The 20,650-nt window shown below is 44.8% G+C and overlaps 1 protein-coding gene across 2 annotated transcripts in view; it reads left to right on the forward strand.

The window, feature by feature from the left end:
• The first annotated feature begins 957 nt into the window (after nucleotides 1-957).
• DRP2 (dystrophin related protein 2) overlaps nucleotides 958-20,650 on the forward strand; it is a 44,791-nt gene continuing 25,098 nt past the window's right edge. The window contains exons 1-4 of one of the 2 annotated variants that reach the window (XM_013976171.2): nucleotides 958-1,004; nucleotides 1,241-1,308; nucleotides 14,658-14,837; nucleotides 19,558-19,721. In XM_013976171.2, coding sequence (XP_013831625.2) covers nucleotides 14,721-14,837; nucleotides 19,558-19,721 — 281 coding nt within the window. In that variant the 5' untranslated portion in view covers nucleotides 958-1,004; nucleotides 1,241-1,308; nucleotides 14,658-14,720. Of the gene's footprint in view, nucleotides 1,309-14,657; nucleotides 14,838-19,557; nucleotides 19,722-20,650 lie in introns of both variants that reach the window. The other variant, XM_005700148.3, reaches the window with a different exon arrangement.

Raw genomic sequence — 20,650 nt, forward strand, 5'->3', positions numbered from 1 at the left:
ACAATCATAATAATGGTATTAATTCTCAGTCTTTATAGAAACTTTGTCAACACTAGTGCCAAGTTCTTTGAGCCAGGAAGTGTATTCTCTTCTAAATTGCAGTGCGATCAGAGCTTATAAAGTTCTTAGAGGCAAATGAGTGAAATTAAGCAACCCACCCCCAAACCAATCTGTTTTTCCCTGTCATACACACCCTGTTCTCAGAAATGAAGAGAGGAAAGAAGAATGCTTCTCTTATTCTTTGCCCTGATCTGGAGCTACGGGGCCTTTAAGTATGAGTGTGTTTGTGTAAGAGGATTTGGGTGGGGGCCTTCTGACTGCCATTGATCCATCCATCCACCCCATTTACTCATTCGGTAAATCTTTATTGAGTTACTGTACTCTGCTCTGGGCACCCTACAAAGGGACATAACTGTCTCCATCTCTTCAGTTGTTTCTCCCATGTCTGGCAATGTGTTTGGCATTCATACCCTTTTCTCTTAAACAGAGGTGACAGCTAAAAGAGTAAAGCCTAGTATGGACAGAAGGAAGGAGAGTGACTGGTGTAGTGGCTGAGTGGAGGCACGAAGGAGCTGTGTTTTCTCAAATCATTCAGGGTGCATTTTGCTCTCCTCATGGGCAAGGATTTCTCCACCTTTAGATCTAAGAGGAGGTGAGGATGGAACTTAACGGGTGACTGGCAGACTGCCCTGGGCCCAAGACTCTACCTTGGGTACCAGTGACAATTCTAGAGCAGAGTGTTTCAACCTCCAACACAGAAACTGAATCCTGGACTGGCTACCAAGGGATCATGCCAGCTTCTGGCTCTGAAGTTGGCTTTGGCTCTGAGCTCGATCTGTGGAAGTTGGGGCCCAGGCTCCTGGCTCAGCAGCTTGTATTGATCTCCCAGCCTCTTTTGTCTCCTCCTCCCCAGTGGAAGCCTCTCCCCCTCTGCCTCTCAGCCTCTTCCGCTTTCCTCTTCAGCTTCTAATGAACTGAAATCTCCGAGAGCCGCCAAGGCTCTGGTAGTTTCACTAAACTGTCCTTGCTCTTCCTGCATCTGCCCGGTCAAGGGTATCTTTGCCTGAGGTCGGATAGATGCTATTAGTGCCAATGATATGATTGCATAGCAACACAGAGCGGCTCCGAAAGAGGGGAGGAGGGGCAGAAGGAGGACAGGGAGGTGGGAGAGACGGAGGGAGAGTGTGCATACAGCAGCTGTCGGCATTCCTGTCTCAGGGACTTCTTTGCTGATTCACAGAAGCAGCCCAGCTCCAGCCACCCAGCTCCCAGTTGCCGCCTGATCCTCAGACCTGCCGGAATCAGAAGGTAGGCCACAGAGAAATGATTTCTGAGCCTCGCCCTTTTTCAGCCCACTGGGGGAATGACTGAAGGAGGGTAGGCTCCAGAGGTACTCTGTGTGTGTGTGTGTGTGTGTGTGTGTGTGCACCTGCCTGCCAGCCATCTGCTTGTGCCTTTGGGGGAAGACTTACATTAAAAAATGCCCACAATGAAGTAGCTACCGCTTGGATTCATAGAAAGAAAAAAAAATGCCCAGGAATAGAAACTCCAGCCAATTTGAGCAAGTAGGGTCTAAAAATGAATAAGAGAAAGGTCCACAGTTTGCTGCTTTGAGAGGAGAGGGGTATTTATTTATTAACTCATTTGTTTATTTATTTATGTCTGTTCTCAATGGCAGGCTTTTTGTCCATGGATGGATCTCCTGGTGGGAGGGAAGGGAAGGTGTGTAGAAAGCATTGGCTGAAAAGGGAGGACAGAGGAGACATGGGACCTCAGAGCAGGTCCCCTGAACAAATGATTGTCTGGCCGGCAGACAGGACTCAGGAGCGCTTCCTTGGAGCAAACTGGGCTCTGACCTAGGAGGCTGGGGTTGAAGGCACATCCTAATCTCTGCATTTACTTCCTGGCTCAGTCCAGCTTCCCCTCTTGCAGTTTTCCTCCTGGCTGCTCCCCTTGATGTCCTTTCTACCCCCTTGTAACCAGGAGGCACCTCTCCACTCTTGAGAGTGGACCTTGGCGAGCTTTGAAACCAGGCTCACCTCTCCTGGAATCGAACACCCTGTTCCTTCTGTTCTCCTTAGCCTTCCCCGGCTTCAGGCCCTGTGCCCCAGCCTGGTAAGTGGCCCTGAGACTGTGTGGGTTAAGACTTACCTTGCTCTTTTTTGGTAGGAAGAGCCAGGCCTCAGAGAGATTGGGTCCCAGGCGGTAGCCGGGGCTGGGTCAGGCTGGGGTGGAGCGAGGTAGAGAGAGAGGAAGGGTAGCTCCCACAGCTTGGAAACGAACATACTTTTCTCTTATGTTTTCTTTCTGATTGTTCAAAAGAAAAAAAGCCTTTAAAAAAAAACCTCTCTGTCTCGTCCTCCTTAGCGCCTGACTTTTCCAAATGGGATCCTTGTTTCTAGATTAAAGGCCCTCAGGTAAATCACCTTTTATTTATTTTTATTTTTTTATATATTTCCATCCAATTTTTTTTAATTTATTTTTTAATTTTTATTTTTACTTTATTTTACTTTACAATACTGTATTGGTTTTGCCATACATTGACACCTTTTAAAAGGCCCAGTGGGGGCCACAAACCTCAGGAGATTTCCTCTCTGGGCTTAGGATGAGGAGATGGTTCCAGAAAACCCTGGGACCATCCAAGGAACCCTCCCCCCAAAAGGCAGTGCTGCCAGTGGAAGTGATAAGTATCCTATCCCTGAAAGAAGAAAAGAGCCCCTCTTTTCCTGGGTGGGCTGGCCTCGACTCTGCAGTTCTGCCTCCTGTAAGCCAGTGCCGTACAATGAGGGCACTTGGACAGGGCTCCTCTTCCCACGAGACTTGTCCCCCAGGCATTCAGCCTGAACTCTGGGTCTGAGCACACTTCAGCTCTACCATCACCCAAGTGGGAGCACGGCTCGAAGCAGCGAAGTTAGCAAAGGTCCAAGAGCCAGGCACAGAGGGGCCATTCAGGAAGCACTTCTAACCACAGACGTACAAAAGTTTCTGATGTGAAATCTGCCACTGTGTCAGAGAGGATTTGTTGTTCAGTCGCTCAGTCATGTCTAATTCTCTGCCACCCCATGGACTGCAGCACACCAGGCTTCCCTGTCCTTCACTATCTTCCAGAGTTTGCTCAAACTCATGTCCATTGAGTGGGTGATGCCATTCAACTATCTCATCATCTGTCATCCCCTTCTTCTCCTGCAAAGGAAGAATGGAATGGCAAACCACTTCAGCATTCTTGCCTTGAGAGCCCCATGAATAGTCAGAGAGGATAGGCTCTCACTAATGAAGCCTGAGAAGACAGCGTTTTACACTGGTCAGAGACATTCACAGGAAACCCATTCTGGAAGTTAAACTAGGAAACTACATTCCTGTCTTAGGAAAGATTCTTCTACACACACATCAGCGACTGAAAGAGCAAGTGAGATAAATCCTTCTAGGATGACATTTACCAGACCACCGATGTTCCACAGAACACTGTTTGCAGAGAATGTTAATAGATTCTGTTTTAACATAAGGAGTTGTGGTGGGGGGTGGGGTGTATTCCATGGTCCAATCTTTTTCTTTTTTTGAAAATGCTTCATAACTGAATTCTCCTTTTGGAGAGTCATCATGTATGTAAGTGTATTAAAGGCTCTGAGAAGTACTGCTGTACAGAAATCTGTTTAATTCTGTTCAACCCAGTGAAATCCACATGGATTTGATCAGGGACCTCTTTTCTCCATGGAAAAATTTTTGTATCTTGCACACACAGTGTTAGGAATTGCTGCTCAAAAAAAAATCCTGGAATAAACTGGCATATGGAAAAAAACTTGTAAAAATAATCTAATCCAGCACCACATTTTGAAGGGTGAAAATTTGAGAGGTTTAATGAAATTGTTCTTTTTGAGCATCTGAGAGAGTGGAACCCATATATCCTGATTCTCAGTCCTTTATGCCCAATTTCTGTCCTTTAGCAGGTTCCCTGGGCTTCCCTGGTGGCTCAGTGGTAAAGCATCCATCTGCAATGCAGGAGACTCATGTTCAATCCCTGGGTCAGAAAGATCCCCTGAAGAAGGGCATGGCAACCCACTCCAGGATTCTTGCCTGGGAAATCCCACGGACAGAGGAGCCTGGCAGGCTACAGTCTATGGGGTCACAAAGAGTCGGACACGACTGAGCGACTAACACACAGGCAGCAGTTTCCGTTCTGTGAAAATAGTCCCGGGAAAAGAAGCAGGTTGAAGGAACGATCCTGTCATTTTTAGTGAGACATGTGTACCTTACAGATTTCTTTCGTTATTTTGTTGTATCTGAAAATTCTGAATTTCCCTTTCAGCATGTGATTTGTTGCATTTTTTAAAACAATGTGCTAGAAAATTTGGGGGCATTCAAAGAGATGTAAAGAATAACGAAAATCAGGATATTCACCACCTAGCTTAAGAAAAGGGAGAAGGCGATGACACCCCACTCCAGTACTCTTGCCTGGAAAATCCCATGGATGGAGGAGCCTGGTAGGCTGCGGTCCATGGGGTCTCGAAGAGTTGGACACGACTGAGTAACTTCCCTTTCACTTTTTACTTTCATGCATTGGAGAAGGAAATGGCAACCCTCTCCAGTGTTCTTGCCTGGAGAATCCCAGGGATGGGGGAGTCTGGTGGGCTGCTGTCTATGGGGTTGCACAGTCGGACACGACTGAAGCGACTTAGCAGCAGCAGCTTAAGAAAAAAACATCACCAATAGACTTGAAATCCCCTGTCTGTCCTCTGTGACCAAAGTTCCTCTCATGCATTTATTTATATTTGTACTGCGTATGTATATGTCTTTAAGCACCATATGCCACTGCTTTATGTTTTAAAAATGTATATCAATGGTATGTATCCTTCTTCAATTTGTTTTTTTTTTTTCCTATTCAATGTTATATTTGTGAAATTCATCCACATTGTGACATGTGGCTCTGGTTCATTCACTTTTCACTATTATATAGCATTCCATTTAAGAAATATGATTTATTTATCCATTCTGCAGTTGATAGACATTTAGGCTGTTTCCAGTTTGGGGCTCACAATTAGGGCTACTATGATCATTTCTGAGGAGATATTCTTTTTTTTTTTCTGAGGATATATTCTTATGTGACTATTGCTATTGGGTATATATTTAGAAGGCAATTGTCCTGTCACAGGATATGAGAATCTTCACTTTTGGGAGATACTGTCAGTTTGTTCTCCAAAATGGTTAATAATTTATACTCCCATCAGCAGTGTGTAAAGGTTTCAGATACATTGCATTAATTGTTTCTTTTTTCCTTTCCAATTCCTATATCTTTTATTTCATTTGGTTTTCTTTCTTCTTTTTTTAATTGGAGTATAGTTGATTGGCAATCTTGTTTTAGTTTCAGGTGTATAGCATAGTGATTTAGTTATATACACACATATACATATGTATTCATATTCTTTTCCATTATAGCTTATTATAGGATACTGAGTATAATTCCTTGTGCTATAAGTAGGTCCTTGTTGGCCACCTATTTTATATATAGGTGTGTATATGTTAATCCCAAGTTCCTAACTTATCCCTTCCCCCTTTCCCTGTTGGTAACCATAAGTTTGTTTATTAATTGGTTTTTATAGTAAAATTGTCCTCATAAGGATGCATCTCTGACTTTTTTCCAATGGAAAAGAAATTTTCTTTCTCGAAATTGCTTGACAGCTACCTTCTCTGACAGCTACCTTCTCAGAAACACATTTCATTGTTTCCATTTGTAAATGAGGGGGTTGGCCTGGATAATCTCTAAGGTCTCTACCAGCTTGACAATCTGTGGCCCATGATTTATTCATTAGGTGAGAGCATCTGAAGCAGAAACTTGGGTTTTGGCTGCATTGCAGGAAGTATTTTAGGAACACATAATAAGGTTTGGTGCAGATGAAATGTGTCTCATATCCTAGTGCCATGCTGTCGGGTAGAAAGGCAGTGCTGTGAGAGGGGGGCCATCATGCAGTGCTACCTTGGGTTGGAGAGAGGAATCTGTACTCACAAAAAAGGGTCTTCTTTTCACTGTCTTGTTCTTTCCTGAGCCTCCCTATTTATTTTCATCCAAGAACAATAAATCCTTGTTATAAAAAACTTTATACACACAAACACACAAAGTGTATAAACTCAACATGAGAGTCCCCTTAATACAACTCTCCAGAAGAAATGTCACTAAACAATTTGTGTATCCTTGTAGGCTTTCTTTCTGTGCATACACAGAAAGAAGAGATTTTTCGTGTTTTAGTTTTAGATTTTTTTTAAAATAAAATTAAAGTTATACCAGACACATTCACTCTGAAACTGTGTTAAAACCTAAAACACATATCTTTGGCATCTGTTCAAATCAGTCGGTACAGACCTACCTCCTTCTTTTTTAACAGCTATGTAATATTTCATGGCATGGTGGTTTAGTCACTAAGTTGTATCTGACTCTTTTGACCCCATGGACTGTAGCCTACCAAGCTCCTCTGTCCATGGGATTTTCTAGGTAAGAATGCTGGAGTGGGTTGCCATGCCCTCCTCCAGGGGATCTTCCGGCCCCGGAAATCAAACCCAGGTCTCCTGCACTGCAGGCAGATTCTTTACTGCCTGAGCTATCAGCGAAGCCCCTGTCACTTCATGGCATGAGTGACTGCAATAAGAGAAAAGATTTGAGTGCTTGCTAGATGGTAACTATGAATTAAGTCCTTACAACAAGGCTATGAAGTACATCTTTTTGTTATTCTTGTTTCACAGATGCAGGGACTGAAATATGAAGTCAGGGATCTTGTCCAAACCTGCACTGATAGGTCGAGAAGCCAGGATGGAAACTTGAGTGTGCTGGCTCAGAGCCCACACCCTTCACTGTCAGGCTGTGCCACCTCTCTGACACAGTCCACTGAACTAGTCCCTTGTTGATGGACATCCGAGTTGATTGCAGTCTTGCTATTGCAACCAAAACTGCAGCAGATACCCTCATCCACTTCTGCAGATATTTCTGTAGGATAGGTTCCTAAACTTTCCCAGTTTATAGGTAGAAAGAGTTTATTCATTCATTCAAAAAATATTTACCTAGCTCTTAGGCACTGGGGAAGCTCTGAGGTCAGACTGGGAGAGTTGACCAGCATTTTACTTCCCAGATGCCCTAGGAAGGTCATTTAAATGGTCTGTGAGATTTGCCAGCTGGGTGATACCCCAGACCCACTGCATCCTGTCCATTCTTAATTGCTTGTGTCTTTGCCTGGGTAGTGGCATGTCTGAGTCAGCCCTTGGGCTCCCAGCTGGTGGCCCAGAGCCACGAATTTTCTCTACTTGCCAAGTGTCGGTCACCACAGTGCCTCAGAGCCCGAGTTCTAGAATTTACAAAGGCAGAAGAGTGTAGCAGTAAAGAACTTGTATTCTGGGACACACTGGCCTGGATATAAATCCCAGTTCCCTACCTCATAGTCACAATATCACTTTGAACAAGTAACTTATTGCTGTGTGCCTCCATGTTCTTATCTGCACAATATAGACAGCAGTAGTAACTACTTCATAAGATTGTCCTGAGGATTCCATGACTTCCTGTATGTAGACTGATTAGTTAATATATGCAAAATATAGAATAAAGTAAATTTTAACTGTTACTGCTTTTTGGCTATGGAAAAGCTGCTATATCAACCTTTCCATAAAACAGTTGACGATGTCTATGGCACTTTGGTGAGGAGTGGGAAAGAAGGGAGAAAGTAGCTGTTAAATAGTTAATGTATTCACACACTTCAAAATTCCAAAGATACAAAAGGATATTCAGTGAAAACTATATCTCCTATTGGTGACACAGGGGGTTTTAATTTTCTTTCTTTCTTTTTATTTTTGGCTGCGTGGGGTCCTTGTTGCTTTTGCACAGACTTTCTCTAGTTGCAGTGAGTGGGGGCCACTCTCTGGTTGTGGTACGCAGGCTTCTTTCTGCAGTGCTTCTCTTGTTGCAGAGCAGAGGCTCTAGGCGTGCGGGCTCTGGGAGTTGCAGCAGTCGGGCTCCGTAGTTGCGGCATGCGGGCTTAGTTGCTCTGCGGCATGTGAAATCTTCCCAGACCAGGGACTGAACCTGTGTTCCCTACATTGGCAGGCAGACTCCTATCCAGAGCGCCACCAGGGAAGTCCCAGTGACACAGGGCTTTTGTGGATGTAAATAATTATTCTATTTCTCGACCCAAGCAGTGATTACATGGGGATTTGCTTTGTAATAATTCAATACATTTTACACATATATTTTATGTACTTTTTATAAGTTATATTTCTCAGTTTTAAAAAGAGAGAAAATAAGGGGAAAAAATCTCAAAAGAGTGGAAGGAATTCTCCCATCTCTGTTTAGTAGCCACTTGGTTCCCTTCTCCAAAGGCAGTCTATGTTAACAGGTTCTTTTGTATATTTCCAAAGGTATTTTATTGTATATATAAGCACATGTTTTGTTTTAAAACAGATTAAACTAACAGCTTTTTTCTTATTTTCTTTTTACTTAAAACTTTACCTCAAGAGATCATTCTATATTGGAGCATAAAGAGTTCTTAATTCTGGTTTTAATAGCTATATAGAATTCTATTATATGCATACACCATTATTTATTTAACAAATCCCCAAGTAATGGACATTTAGGTCATTTGCAGTTTGTTGGTTTTTTTTTTTTTTCATTTCAAGCCCTGCTTCAAATGCTGATGTTCTGTATACATCATTTCACACAAACACAAGAAATGTGTATATCCAAAGCCTTTCTCTTCATGTTCCCTGGAATTTGTACCTACAAAATTGAGGGACTGTATAGTCACTTAACTGGAGTTCAATTCAATACATCCAGTCAATTTGCGTCTCTTCCTGATTCCCTTTCACCACTGGTAACCACTAGCATTTTCTATATCTGTGAATCTGGGGAATCTGTTTTAGTTTTGTTATATATACTTGTTTGTTTTATTTTTTAGATTTCACATAGTACTTGTCTATGCATGAAGGTGAAGTTGCTCAGTCGTGTCTGACTCTTTGCGACCCTGTGGACTGTAGCCTATCAGGTTCCTCCATCCATGGGATTGAATACTGGAGTGGGTTGCCATTTCCTTCTCCAGGGGATCTTCCCTACCCAGGGATCGAACCCAGGTCTCCCGCATTGGAGGCAGACGCTTTAACCTCTGAGCCACCAGGAAAGCACATATGCATAAAATAATCAACAAGGATATATTGTACAGCACAAAGAACATAGCCATTAGTTGATAATAACTTTAAATGGAGGATAATTGATAAAAATACTAAATTGCTATGTTGTATACCTGAAACTTGGAGAAGGCAATGGCAACCCACTCCAGTGTTCTTGCCTGGAGAATCCCAGGGACAGCGGAGCCTGGTGGGCTGCCGTCTATAGGGTCGCACAGAGTCGGACACGACTGAAGCGACTCAGCAGTAGCAGCAGCATACCTGAAACTAATGTAATATTGTAAACCAACTAAACTTCTCTTTTAAAAAATCACGTCAGGAGACATTCACTGAGTACCTGCTCTGTGTCTGGCTCTGTGTTTTAAAATGTGTGGAGTAGAAATTAATAATGGGCATGAATCATGTCCTCCACTAGCCAACAATCTTGCTTTCATGCTGAAATCCTGATATTCCCCCACATGTTTTTAAAGCTTTTATCTCTGCCCAAGTTAAACAATGTCTCATGCTGAATCCTCCTGGAAGGGCCTGTGTGTGGTTTTGAGAATTAGGAAAAGAGTATTCCTAGTGGGAAAATGTCACAGTTGGGTATCTAGCAGGATCCCTAGGGGAGAGCGCAGATGAATGAATTCTACCCCAAAAGCATCCTCCATACTACTTTATACATCCAAATCTTCCTCTCTCACCTTAGCTCAAAAACATCTCTTCCATAAATACATCCTAAATCCCTTCAATTTGAAGGGAACAGTTCCTGCTCTGTGACCTCTCATAACTTGATGTCAGCGTCCTGCAGAAGGTATGAATCATTTCTCCCTTAAGTGATGTGTGGCAACTGTTAACCATTAACATTTTAGCAAATCAAGGTCTAGGAGGTGAAATGACTTGAAGTCACAGTCAATGGCACCATCTGAAAAGAGCAGAGGATAGTCGTGCCAGGACGAGAAAGGGTTTATTCCTTTTTTGCCGGCAATGGGATTAGAAAACCTGAATTCCCTGATACCTGGATTTGTTACTTTGTGAAGCATCAAACTTATATCAGGTCAGTAGGGGAGAATATGAAGGAAGGAATTTAATCTGTAGAGAGGTGAACCTCAAAAGAGAAAAAGAGTTTATGAAAAAAGAAATACAACTGGCCACTAAAAATGTAAGGAAAAAGTTAAGCATTTCAAGTAACTAAGGAAATACAAAGTAATTCTCAAGATGCCATCTTCACTTACAAAATTGGCAAAGATATGTAAAAAAAAAAGAATACTCACTGTTGGCAAGTGTGCTGGGAAACAGGCTCTCTCATAGGTTGTTGAGGGTGGTATAAAGATATTTAATTTTTGTTAGGGCAATTTAGAAGGATGCATTATTAATACAGGGCTTCCCTGATAGCTCAGTTGGTAAAGAATCTGCCTGCAATGAGGGAGACCTGGGTTTGATCCCTGGGTTGGAAAGATCCCCTAGAAAAGGGAACGACTACCCACTCCAGTATTCTGGCCTGCAGAATTCCATGGACTGTACAGTCCATGGGTCACAAAGAGTCGGACACAACTGAGAGACTTTCACTTTCATTATTAATACAAGTCTGAAATTGGTTCATGCCCTTTAATCCAGAAACTCTCCCAAACTCTCCCTTCTACAAAGTTATCTTAAGAATCATAAATATGCGCAAGGCTACAAACTGCAGTGTGACATGTTTTACTGTTAAAATAAATTATGCTTTATCCATTCTATGGAATATTATACAAAAATGATTAAAGCTAACATTTATTGAATAGTGTACTATTGCCAGACACTGTGCTAAGTTATTTAAATACATTAATAATTTTTAATCATTAGAAAAAGACTACAAGGGCAGTCATCCCCATTTTACAGGTGAGGGCCCTGAAGCTCAGAGAGGTTAATTGCTCCCAGGCCACACTGCTAATAGGTTGAATAGAGTGAGTTTGACCCTAGGTCTATCTGACGCCAAAGCCCATGGCCTCAACCACAGAACTCTATAGCCTTTGCAACCATTAAAAGTCATATGTTAGAGGAATAGTTAATGAAATTTTAAACTGATCCTGATATAAATGGCAAATTTAAAAAGCATGATATAAATTATAACTATATAAATAATATGATGACAATTTTATTTCCAAAGTGCAAGTATATATTTTTCACAGGAAAACTACTGTAAGGATTCATACCTGTTAGTAATGGCTGGCTACCTCTGGATAGTAGTAGTATAGGTCATTTTTATTTTCAGTTATGATTTTCTGTATTTTCCATTTTTCTGTAAAGAACAGGTATTGCTTATATAATCAGCAAAAATTTTAAATGTTAATTAAAAAGAGGTCTGAAAGCAAAACTTTTGTAGCCTTCATACTTAATATGTCCATAGCAATACTTCATTTTTTATCTGAGTGATTAATTTTTTTAATTTAATTGTTTCTTGGCTGCACTGGATCTTCATTGCTGAGTGTGGGCTTTCTCTAGTTGTTGTGGCAAGTAGGGGCTAGTCTATGATTTAGGTGCTTGGGCTTCTCATTGCGGTAGCTCCTCTTGTGGGTTTCCCAGGTGTTGCTAGTGGTAAAGAATCCACTTGCCAATGCAAGAGATGCTAGAAACTCGAGTTCGATCCCTGAGTCTAGAAGATGCCCTGGAGTAGGAAATGGCACTTCACTCCAGTATTCTTGCCTGGAAAATTCCATGGGCAGAGGAGCCTGGTGGGCTATAGTCCATGGGGCCACAAAGAGTCAGATATGGGTGAGCACACAAACTTACTCTCCTTGTGGAACATGGGCTCTCGGGCACTCAGACTTCAGTAGTTGCAGCACAGGGGCTCAGTAATTGTGGCCTGTGGGCTCTAGAGCACAGTCTCAGTAGTTGTGGCACACAGGCTTCGTTGCTCCGTGGCACACAGAATCTTCCTGGATCAGGGATCGAACCTGTGTCCCCTGCACTGGCAGATGGATTCTTAACCACTGGACCACCAGGGAAGTCTTAGTGATGAATTCTTTTATATTGGTGTTGGATCAGAGAGGAGCCATCTTTTCAATCATTCTTTGGGGTAATCTATTCAGGGATGAGGAATTATGTAGCTGTGTGATCTCTAGGGACTTTGATCACAATAAAACATCCTTCAGACCGTAAGTTCTTGCATTTGTGTGATCTGTAATAGTCCCCAGTTTTTGGACCATGGACCCATGAGGAGGAGGGAAGGGTAACTCAGTTCAAGGAGTCCACAGATCTTTAAATGTATAAGTGTTTTTCTCACTCTGTAAGTACTAAAAGTACAGCTCCTTTGTAGGTGTGAGTGGGTGAAGTGAGATTTTTTTTTTATCTTTAAGAAGGGGCCCTTATGTTGGGAACCACTGAAGTAGAAACTAAAAATGGTGGCTATTTAATCAGCAGTATCAGGAATCATCCCTTATATGTAGGATCTAAAAGGACATAATACAAATGAACTTATTTACAAAACAGAAACACATTCACAGACTTCAAAAACAAACTTACAGTTGCCAGGGAAAAGGATGGGGGAAGGGATAGTTTGGGAGTTTGGACATGTATACACTGCTATATTTAAAATGGATAACCAACAAGGACCTACTGTGGAGCGCAGGGAATTCTGCTTCAAATTATGTGGCAGCCTGGATGGGAGGGGAGTTTGGGAGAGAATGGATATATGTCCATGTGTGGCTGAGTCCCTCTACTGTCCATCTGAAACTATCACAATATTGTTAATCAGTTATACTCCAATAAAAATTAAAAAGTTTAAAAAAAGATGTTCACTTCTTGCTATTGGATCAAAGTTTGCACATCTTTGTCCAGCACTAAAAGATACCACTTACTTCACCTGCAAGCATTGTCTTAGCCACCCATCCTAATCAGACATGTGTACATTCACCAAACTGTCAATTGGTTTGGTACATTTAACTTTTTCACTCTTGTCTTAGCTGTTGACTTCAAAAGCTGAACATGTCTCAAGATTAGCTTATTATAGAACACTGACCTCACTCCCCTACCACACCAAATTTGCTTCTTCTGTTTTCTCCTCCTGCTGTTGGCAACATTATTCATCCGGCTCCCAAATTATAAGCCTTTAACTCCTTCACCTCTCTCACTCTTCATATCCAAGTGATCACCGAATCCACTGTGTTTTACCTCTTCAATGTATCTCAGTGCCGTGTTCTCTGCTCCCTCCTCCCTGCAACTGCCTGCCTGTTTTGACAGCTTCTAAATGGATTCTTCCTTTGGGAGACTCACTCCGCAAGGAAGACAGAGGGCTCCTACTAAAATGCAAATCTGGTTGTGTCACTCCCCTGCTGAAAATCCTCAGTACCTCCGTATTGTCTATAAGATAAAGCCTAGAATCCTCTGCTTATTATTCAAGCCATGACCCAATCTGGCCACAGCCTCATCTGGTACTCCCCAACAAGACACCTACCTGTACTCTGATCTGCGCCATACATTTGATTTTCTGCTCTTTGGAATGTTCCTTTTTTTGTTTTATCTTCTCTGTCTAATGACAATCCAATTTCTCTTTCATGACTCACCTCAAGAATATTTCCTCTAGGGAGCCTTCCTGACATGACCAGATAGGGCTCACTTCATCCATCCCTTCACTCCATCCCATAAATACTTCTGCCATTAATGCAGTAACACTTTTGGCTTGATTTTCCCCATGTCTGTTCTCTCTGTATGAGAACTCCTCACCATGTCTTTTCATCTCCCAAACTCCAGCCATACTGAACTTACTGTTCTCTGAGCATGCTGTGCTTTTTCGGGTGACATCCACCTTTGCACAGCTGGCTCCCTCTCCTAGGAATGCACTTCTTCCTTTCTCCCCTTCTCTGCATAGGCAAATATCCACTACCCCTCAAGACTCATCTCAAATGCAATCTGGCTGAAATCTCTGCATATGCTCAGATAGAGTGAATTATTCCATATTCTTTGCTCCCCTAACCTTCTGGTGAAACCTTATTTATAGCATCTGCTGCATAAGTATTTTATTATCATTATGAGCTTACATGGGCTTCCCTGGTGGCTCAGTGGTAAACAATTTTCTGGCCAATGCAGGAGATACAGATTCAACCCCTGGGTCAGGAAGATCCCCTGAAGAAGGAAATGGTAAACCACTCTAGTATTCTTGCCTGGAGAATTCCATGGACAGAGGATCCTGACACTCTGCAGTCCATGGGGTCACAAAAGAGCCAGACATAACTTAATGACTAAATAACAATCAGCTGACACAATTGTCCCCCCCATCTCCCACACTTTATCCCCATGCAATGAGATCTCAGACACGATATCATCTTTTTGTCTCTAGCACAAAGCACAATAGAGAAACAATAGATACTTCCTTGATCAATTATTAACTCAAGTTTTTTTATGGTGCTTGATGGCCTGGGAAAAACTGTTGAATAGGTCAGTAAGCTCTGAAAACTTACTGACATAACTGGTCAAGGCACTCCTGGGTAAGCGCTGCATTTACAAGCCTTTTTTATATTTTGACTCTAAATCTGACCTTGTTACTCTTCCAGGTGCTTATGCTGAACAGCTGATGTACTGCCTGTCCCCACCCACCCCCATGAGCCTCGGTTCTGATGCAACCTATGGTCATGCAGGGATGCCCTTACACCCTCCCACGATGTCATAAGTGGCAGGCAGCTGACAACTTCCATCATAGCCGCAGCCTCCGAAGCACCTGCCCCCAGCCTCAGGTAAGAGGCTCAGGGCAAAAGACAGAACCATGGAGAGAGGGTGGACGTAGGATCTGTGTGTGTTCTTGTGGGTATCCATGCTTCTTAAGGCTCAAGGGTAGTCTTCATACACATGAAACCCCTTGCACACAACGAGGCCTCCTCTGGCCCATCCCTGCCATTCATGAGGCGTTTTATGGGGCAAAGGAAGTGTGTTGATCTGGAAAAGCCAAAGAGCCCACAATGGTTAAGGTGGCTGGTTTCATTTAAGCTTCCAGAGGAGGTCCCAGAAGAGCATGCTCCTTCAGGGCATAGCCTAGGACAAGGCAGGACCTTCCATTGCCTTGACTTCTCTGTGGTTTCCTCATATTCTCTACCTGCAGAATATTTCCTCTCCCTCCATTGGCTCTTCCTCTCAAGTCCCTGGTCCTACTCACAGTTCCTGGGTTAACCCCACTAAAGATCTCCTGAGCTTCCTACTGGCCTGTCCTCTCTCTCTCCTCCCCTATGACTGGAGTGGTGGGGCTGAGTGTGCCAGCCTGTGGTGCCAGGTGGGCAGAGGGTGTGTGAGAGGCAGTAATCCCAGAAGGCAACCCACTTTTCTGGCAATGAGGGAAGTCCAAGGGAAAGTTGACTAGAAAAAGGAGATGTCTAAGCATATTTTGGCTTGCCCTATAAAGCTTAACCTTCCCAGGTGGGTCAGTAGTAGAAAACCCACCTGCCAGCGCAGGAGACGCAAGAGACTCAGATTCAGTCCCTGGGTGGGGAAGATCCCCTGGAGAAGGAAATGGCTACCCACTCCAATATTCTTGCCTAGAGAATTCCACGGACAGAGGAGCCTGGTGGGCTACAGTCCGTGGAGTGGCAAAAAGTCAGACATGACTGAAGCAACTTAGTACACATAATGCTTTGGGGTTCAGAGACTATGGGAGTGTGTGAAAGTACTATGTTTCTTAGGATCTCACAGATGAGCTGCGATGCTGAGTCACTATGGGTGGTGTGAACAGCCACTGAATATATATGGTGGAGGAAGAGAGATACCAAGGTGGCAGGGATGGAGAATGTAGGTACTGGGGAGCCCATGTGGGCAGGAATGAGAGACAATGAAGGTCCAGACAGTCATAAGGTCCAGGCCTTCCTTTAACACATCTAACCACAGAGAAGTCACTGCTTGTAAAATATTTTCAAAGCCAGTGTCAGCTGAGAGTCCCCCTGCAAATCTACCCCTTCCCCAGAGTGGGACTTTCAGATGGTCGAGGGATTGAAAACCGTGGGTCCTTCCAGAAGGCTTTTCCTGCTTGTTGCCCACTCCCTGCAAGCTTCACTACCTAGGCAGTGGGACATGAGGGCTTAATTTTGTGACAGAGAATGGTGAGATCAAGCCCTCTCTTTGGTTACTGTCGAATTTCTTCTCTTCTTGCTCTACAGCTCTGACTTTGTCTTAAAGTTTCAAGAGATGAGGAGAAAGTCCTATGGGGAGCGGGAAGACCAAACATGTTGGTCGCAAAAACAAAAGTAAAAGGCTATTGATAGGGAAAGAAATCAAGGATTAGTCATCATTTGCCTGAGAACTTGGCTCTGCTAGAGGGGACTGTGATTTGTAGGGGGAACTCCGAGGGGAGAACAGGGTGAGGGAGTCTATTAAGGGAACCAAACTTGGGGGGTGGCATTTAGGAAGCTAGGGCTTCCCTGGTGGCTCAGATGGTAAAGAATCTGCCCTCAATGCAGGAGACCAGGGTTTGATCCCTGGGTCAGGAAGATCCCCTGGAGAAGAAAATGACAACCTACTTCAGTATTCTTGCCTGGAGAACTCCATGGACAGAGGAGCCTGGTGGACTACAATCCATGGGGTCACAAAAGAGTTGGACACAACTCAGTGATTAACACTTTCACACTTTTCACACTTAGGAAACTAAGAAGGCTGGAGGGACTGAAAGGCTAACATGGGTGGAGCCCTGTTCATCATGGGTGCTTCCGTCAGAACATGACAATTTCGTTGTGGCCGGACCATAAGAGGCCCTTTCTAACTCTAGGGCATTCCCAGCCCAGGGAACTCTGTGAGGATGGCTCGAGACCAAGCATAAACCAAGCTGCAACCCGGAGCTAGAGCCACTCCCTGCTCTTTGCCTGCCGTCCTCTGCCATTCTGCCATCCACCCTACATGGCCCCACCCTGGGCCCCAAGAAAGGCTCAGGCAGCTGCTCTAACTATTCCTGTAGGTGGGCCTCAGCATGGAAACAATGTGGAACTGTGGAAAGCCCCACAGAAGACTCTGTGGGAGATAAATGAGGATGGGAACAGAACCCTTTTTGGTCGAAACGAAGTGTTTTCCCTCAGTGCTGGGGCGGGGGGGGGAGGGGTCAGCTTGGGAATGTTAACCTTTCCCCAGGCAAGTCTTCTGGAAAAGGAGTGGCCACCTCCAGAAGGGCCCCTCAGGCTAGTAGCCCAGGACAGCAGAGGCAGGGCACAGGAGGCTCCCTGCACTGAGCTCCTGGGTTCCATCTCGCCCTCCCCCACTCTGCGGAAGTGCAGGGCGCATGCCCATAGACCATATGTTTCCCCCTGGCCTTAGAGTTCAGGGGGAGGTCAGTGGGGACAAGGCTCTCTGTCCTATTTTTCCAAAGGCAGGGCAGAATCCCCCCTCATTTTCACTGCCGGCTTGGGTCAGTCTTGTCTTGCCCACCATCCCACGGCTCTGTCCTTGCATACATCCCTCACAGTCTCTGAGGACGCTTACATGCTAAAGGACAAGACTGATCCTCAAGCTCATTGTCCTGCCAGGCCTTGGTGAAACCTTACCAAAGGTTTGTCACCAAAGTGATCTGATCTTTTCCTCCACCTCAGCTTAGGGGAGAGGGAACTACAGGCAGAGTGAGTTCTTTGTGTCTTCCAGGCAAAGGGAACATAAACCAACAGAAGCTCCCCTCTGCGCACCCCTTCTCAGCACCATGGAATGCCCAATCCCACTCTCACCATCCTTGCCAGCCTGGGAGGGCCCTCCTGGCCCCGGTGTGGCGGGCCCAGTTGGGAGCGAGCCGGAATTCCCCAGGGACAAAGCCGTGATTCACCGTCCCCAATCCTGACATAGCCGCCCCCTCTGGATTCCTGGGGGGTCAGTAAACAAACAGGGTGACAGATCCCGCCTCCTGGCCTGGCTCAGCTCTGCTCGCCCTCCCTTAGGGAGCCTGCTCAGAGCCTGTCTGGACTCTGCCTGCGGCTCACCAAGCGCTGGGTCCGGGTTCATTCGGAGGAGCATCATGGGGCTTCCCAATCCTGCAAGCGGGTCCCCAGGCGGCACAGGTAGGGTCCACTCATGGGAATGCAGAGCAACTGACTCTAGAGCTGTGCCCTGGAGCTTGGCTGTTCTCCCACTTCTCCTTCTGTGTATGGCTGTGAGCTGTGGGAGTTTTTTTTTTTTTAATCTTGACTATTCTTTATTCTATAGATTCATGTGTGCTGAGTCACTCAGTCATGTCCAACTCTTTTCGACCCATGGACTACAGCCCGCCAGGCTCCTCTGTCCATGGGGATTCTCCAGAAAAGAATGTTGGAGTGGGTTGTCATACCCTTCTTCAAGGGATCTTCCCAACCCAGGGATCAAACCTACATCTCCTTTGTCCCCTGCACTGGGAGGCGGATTCTTTAGCACTAGTACTAAAGAAGCCCTCTCTTAGTACAGATTGGTTATGTTTAACTGCTGACTCCTATGATTATCACTGTTACTATTACAAATTGTGCCAGCACTACTGCCCAGATGAGATCCTGGAAGTACTTGTGTTAGGTTAGAACTGTTCAAATTGCCCAAACACTGGCAACCATGGCATTCAAGGTAAGCCGTAGGCTCATAGTTCAGTGTTCCAGAGTTTACCCAGCCTTCTAGAAAAGAAAGCTGAAGAGCTGTCCCACAAATTCAGAGAGAGAGACAGAGAGAGACAGAGAGAGAGCCATCTGTAGTAGATGTCCTACTTCCAAGGGGGCCTTGGTGCCCCCTTCTCCCTCTTCACCACTCGTATTTCCCACCACAGTCAGGAGAGTCCTAAAGAGCACTGCTCGTCTTCAATGGGTTGAGAAAGGGCTAAGGCAGCATTTGGGGTCCTGATCTCCAAAGAACTCTGACAAGAGTCAACAGCTAAGGGGCTCCCATCACTTGCTCACCCTGTAGGGTATTATGGGGTTTGGAAGAATGGGAGGTGTGCCAAATAGCCCTTCAGGAGTTAGCTGTCTCCCTCGCAGTTCAAGACATGCTCAGGCAGAAGCAGAAGGGAGTGAAGGACAGGGGAGTGTGGAGAGGAAATCTCAGCCTGGGGAAACCCACCTGCATGCATGCCTGCCTACCTGCTCCCCTTCTGTGGAAGGAAAATGGCCCTGCTGGTGGCTGAGCTTCCTCTAGTCTCTCCTTCCCCCCAAACCATACATCTTTCCCACACAAGACTCGCCAAGTTGGGAAACCAATCTTCCCATTAAAAGCACAACTCAAAGTGCTTTACACATGTGTTAAGCCCGTGTGTGGGGGCTACAGTCCATGGGGTCACAAAGAGCTGGACATAACTGAGCACAGCACAGCACTAAGAGAGGACCTTGTCCCAGAACCACAGAGTCTTTCTTTCCCTCAACCACTCAAACACATCCTAGAGCCAGCCCCTTCTCCCCGCCCCGTTCACACTTGTCCCATGCTTGGCCTGGCACAGACCAGGGTGTGGCACACTCCCGGGATTGTAGAGGTGTCTGTGTTTCTGTACAGGTTAGGGCTGCTGCCACCACCCCTGCGCCTCCTCACGATGGTGCTGGGGTACCCAGCCTAAGTCCAAAGCTATTCAACGGGTCTGTTGGTGCCGCCAGAACCCTGGAACCACCAGCCATGAATCTGTGTTGGAATGAAATCAAAAAGAAGTCTCACAATCTCCGGTAAGGCTTGGAGCCTCGAAACAGGGGCTTTGGGGCATTGGTGGGGATGATGTTGGGCTCCTCTTGCTCGTCACCCTCTTCTCAGCCTTCTTGTCAGCTTCATCCTCTGTTTTTCCTCCTTTTCATGCTCTGGTGCTGGGGGAAGAACCCTGGGTCAGAAGTCAGGAGACTTGGATTTGAGTCTCAGTCTTTTTCCTTTATTTTTATTTATTTTTTAACACCAAAAACATTTTGTATTGGGTTATAGCCAATTAACAATGCTGTGGTAGTTTCAAGTGAATAGCGAAGGGACTCAGCCACACATATACATATATCCATTCTCCCCCAAACTCCCCTCCCATCCCGAGCCTCAGTAGGCTGTGTCACCTTGGAAAATTGGTTTCAGTAATCCCTGAAAGTTGGCTTCCACTTGTTTGGATTTTTTTAACAACAACAACAAAATGAGTAAAGGAATAATGCTTGTTCTATTTCCCAGTGTTGTTATGAGGACTCAAATGAGATATGAAAACGCTTTCTGCACTTAAAAGCGCTGATGTATAAATGGAGGATTTGATTACTGCCCGCCTTCCTCTCATAACTGTCTTTTATCTTAGTAGCTCTCATCTGCTTTTTCACATCTTTTAAAATTTTATATTTATTTTAATTGCAGGATAATTATAGTGGTTGTTAGCCCTCTCTTCCCATCCACTGCTTATCCCCCATCCATGCCTCCCTAAGCTAAGAGCAAATCAGTAACTCAGTCGTCCCTGTTTCCTCTACCCTTCTCCATAACTCCCCTCCCACTACCTCACCCCAAACACACACTTTTCCTCTCTACTCTCTATCATCAAAGACCAAACTCCTGGCTTCTGGTGGGTTCTGGTGGAGATGAGGAGTGTACAGATGTTGAAGGAATGCAGGCTCTGAAATCAGACAACCCTGAGTTCAAA

The sequence above is a fragment of the Capra hircus genome (genome assembly GCF_001704415.2).
Source record: "Capra hircus breed San Clemente chromosome X unlocalized genomic scaffold, ASM170441v1, whole genome shotgun sequence".
In the NCBI taxonomy this organism is placed as follows: domain Eukaryota; kingdom Metazoa; phylum Chordata; class Mammalia; order Artiodactyla; family Bovidae; genus Capra; species Capra hircus.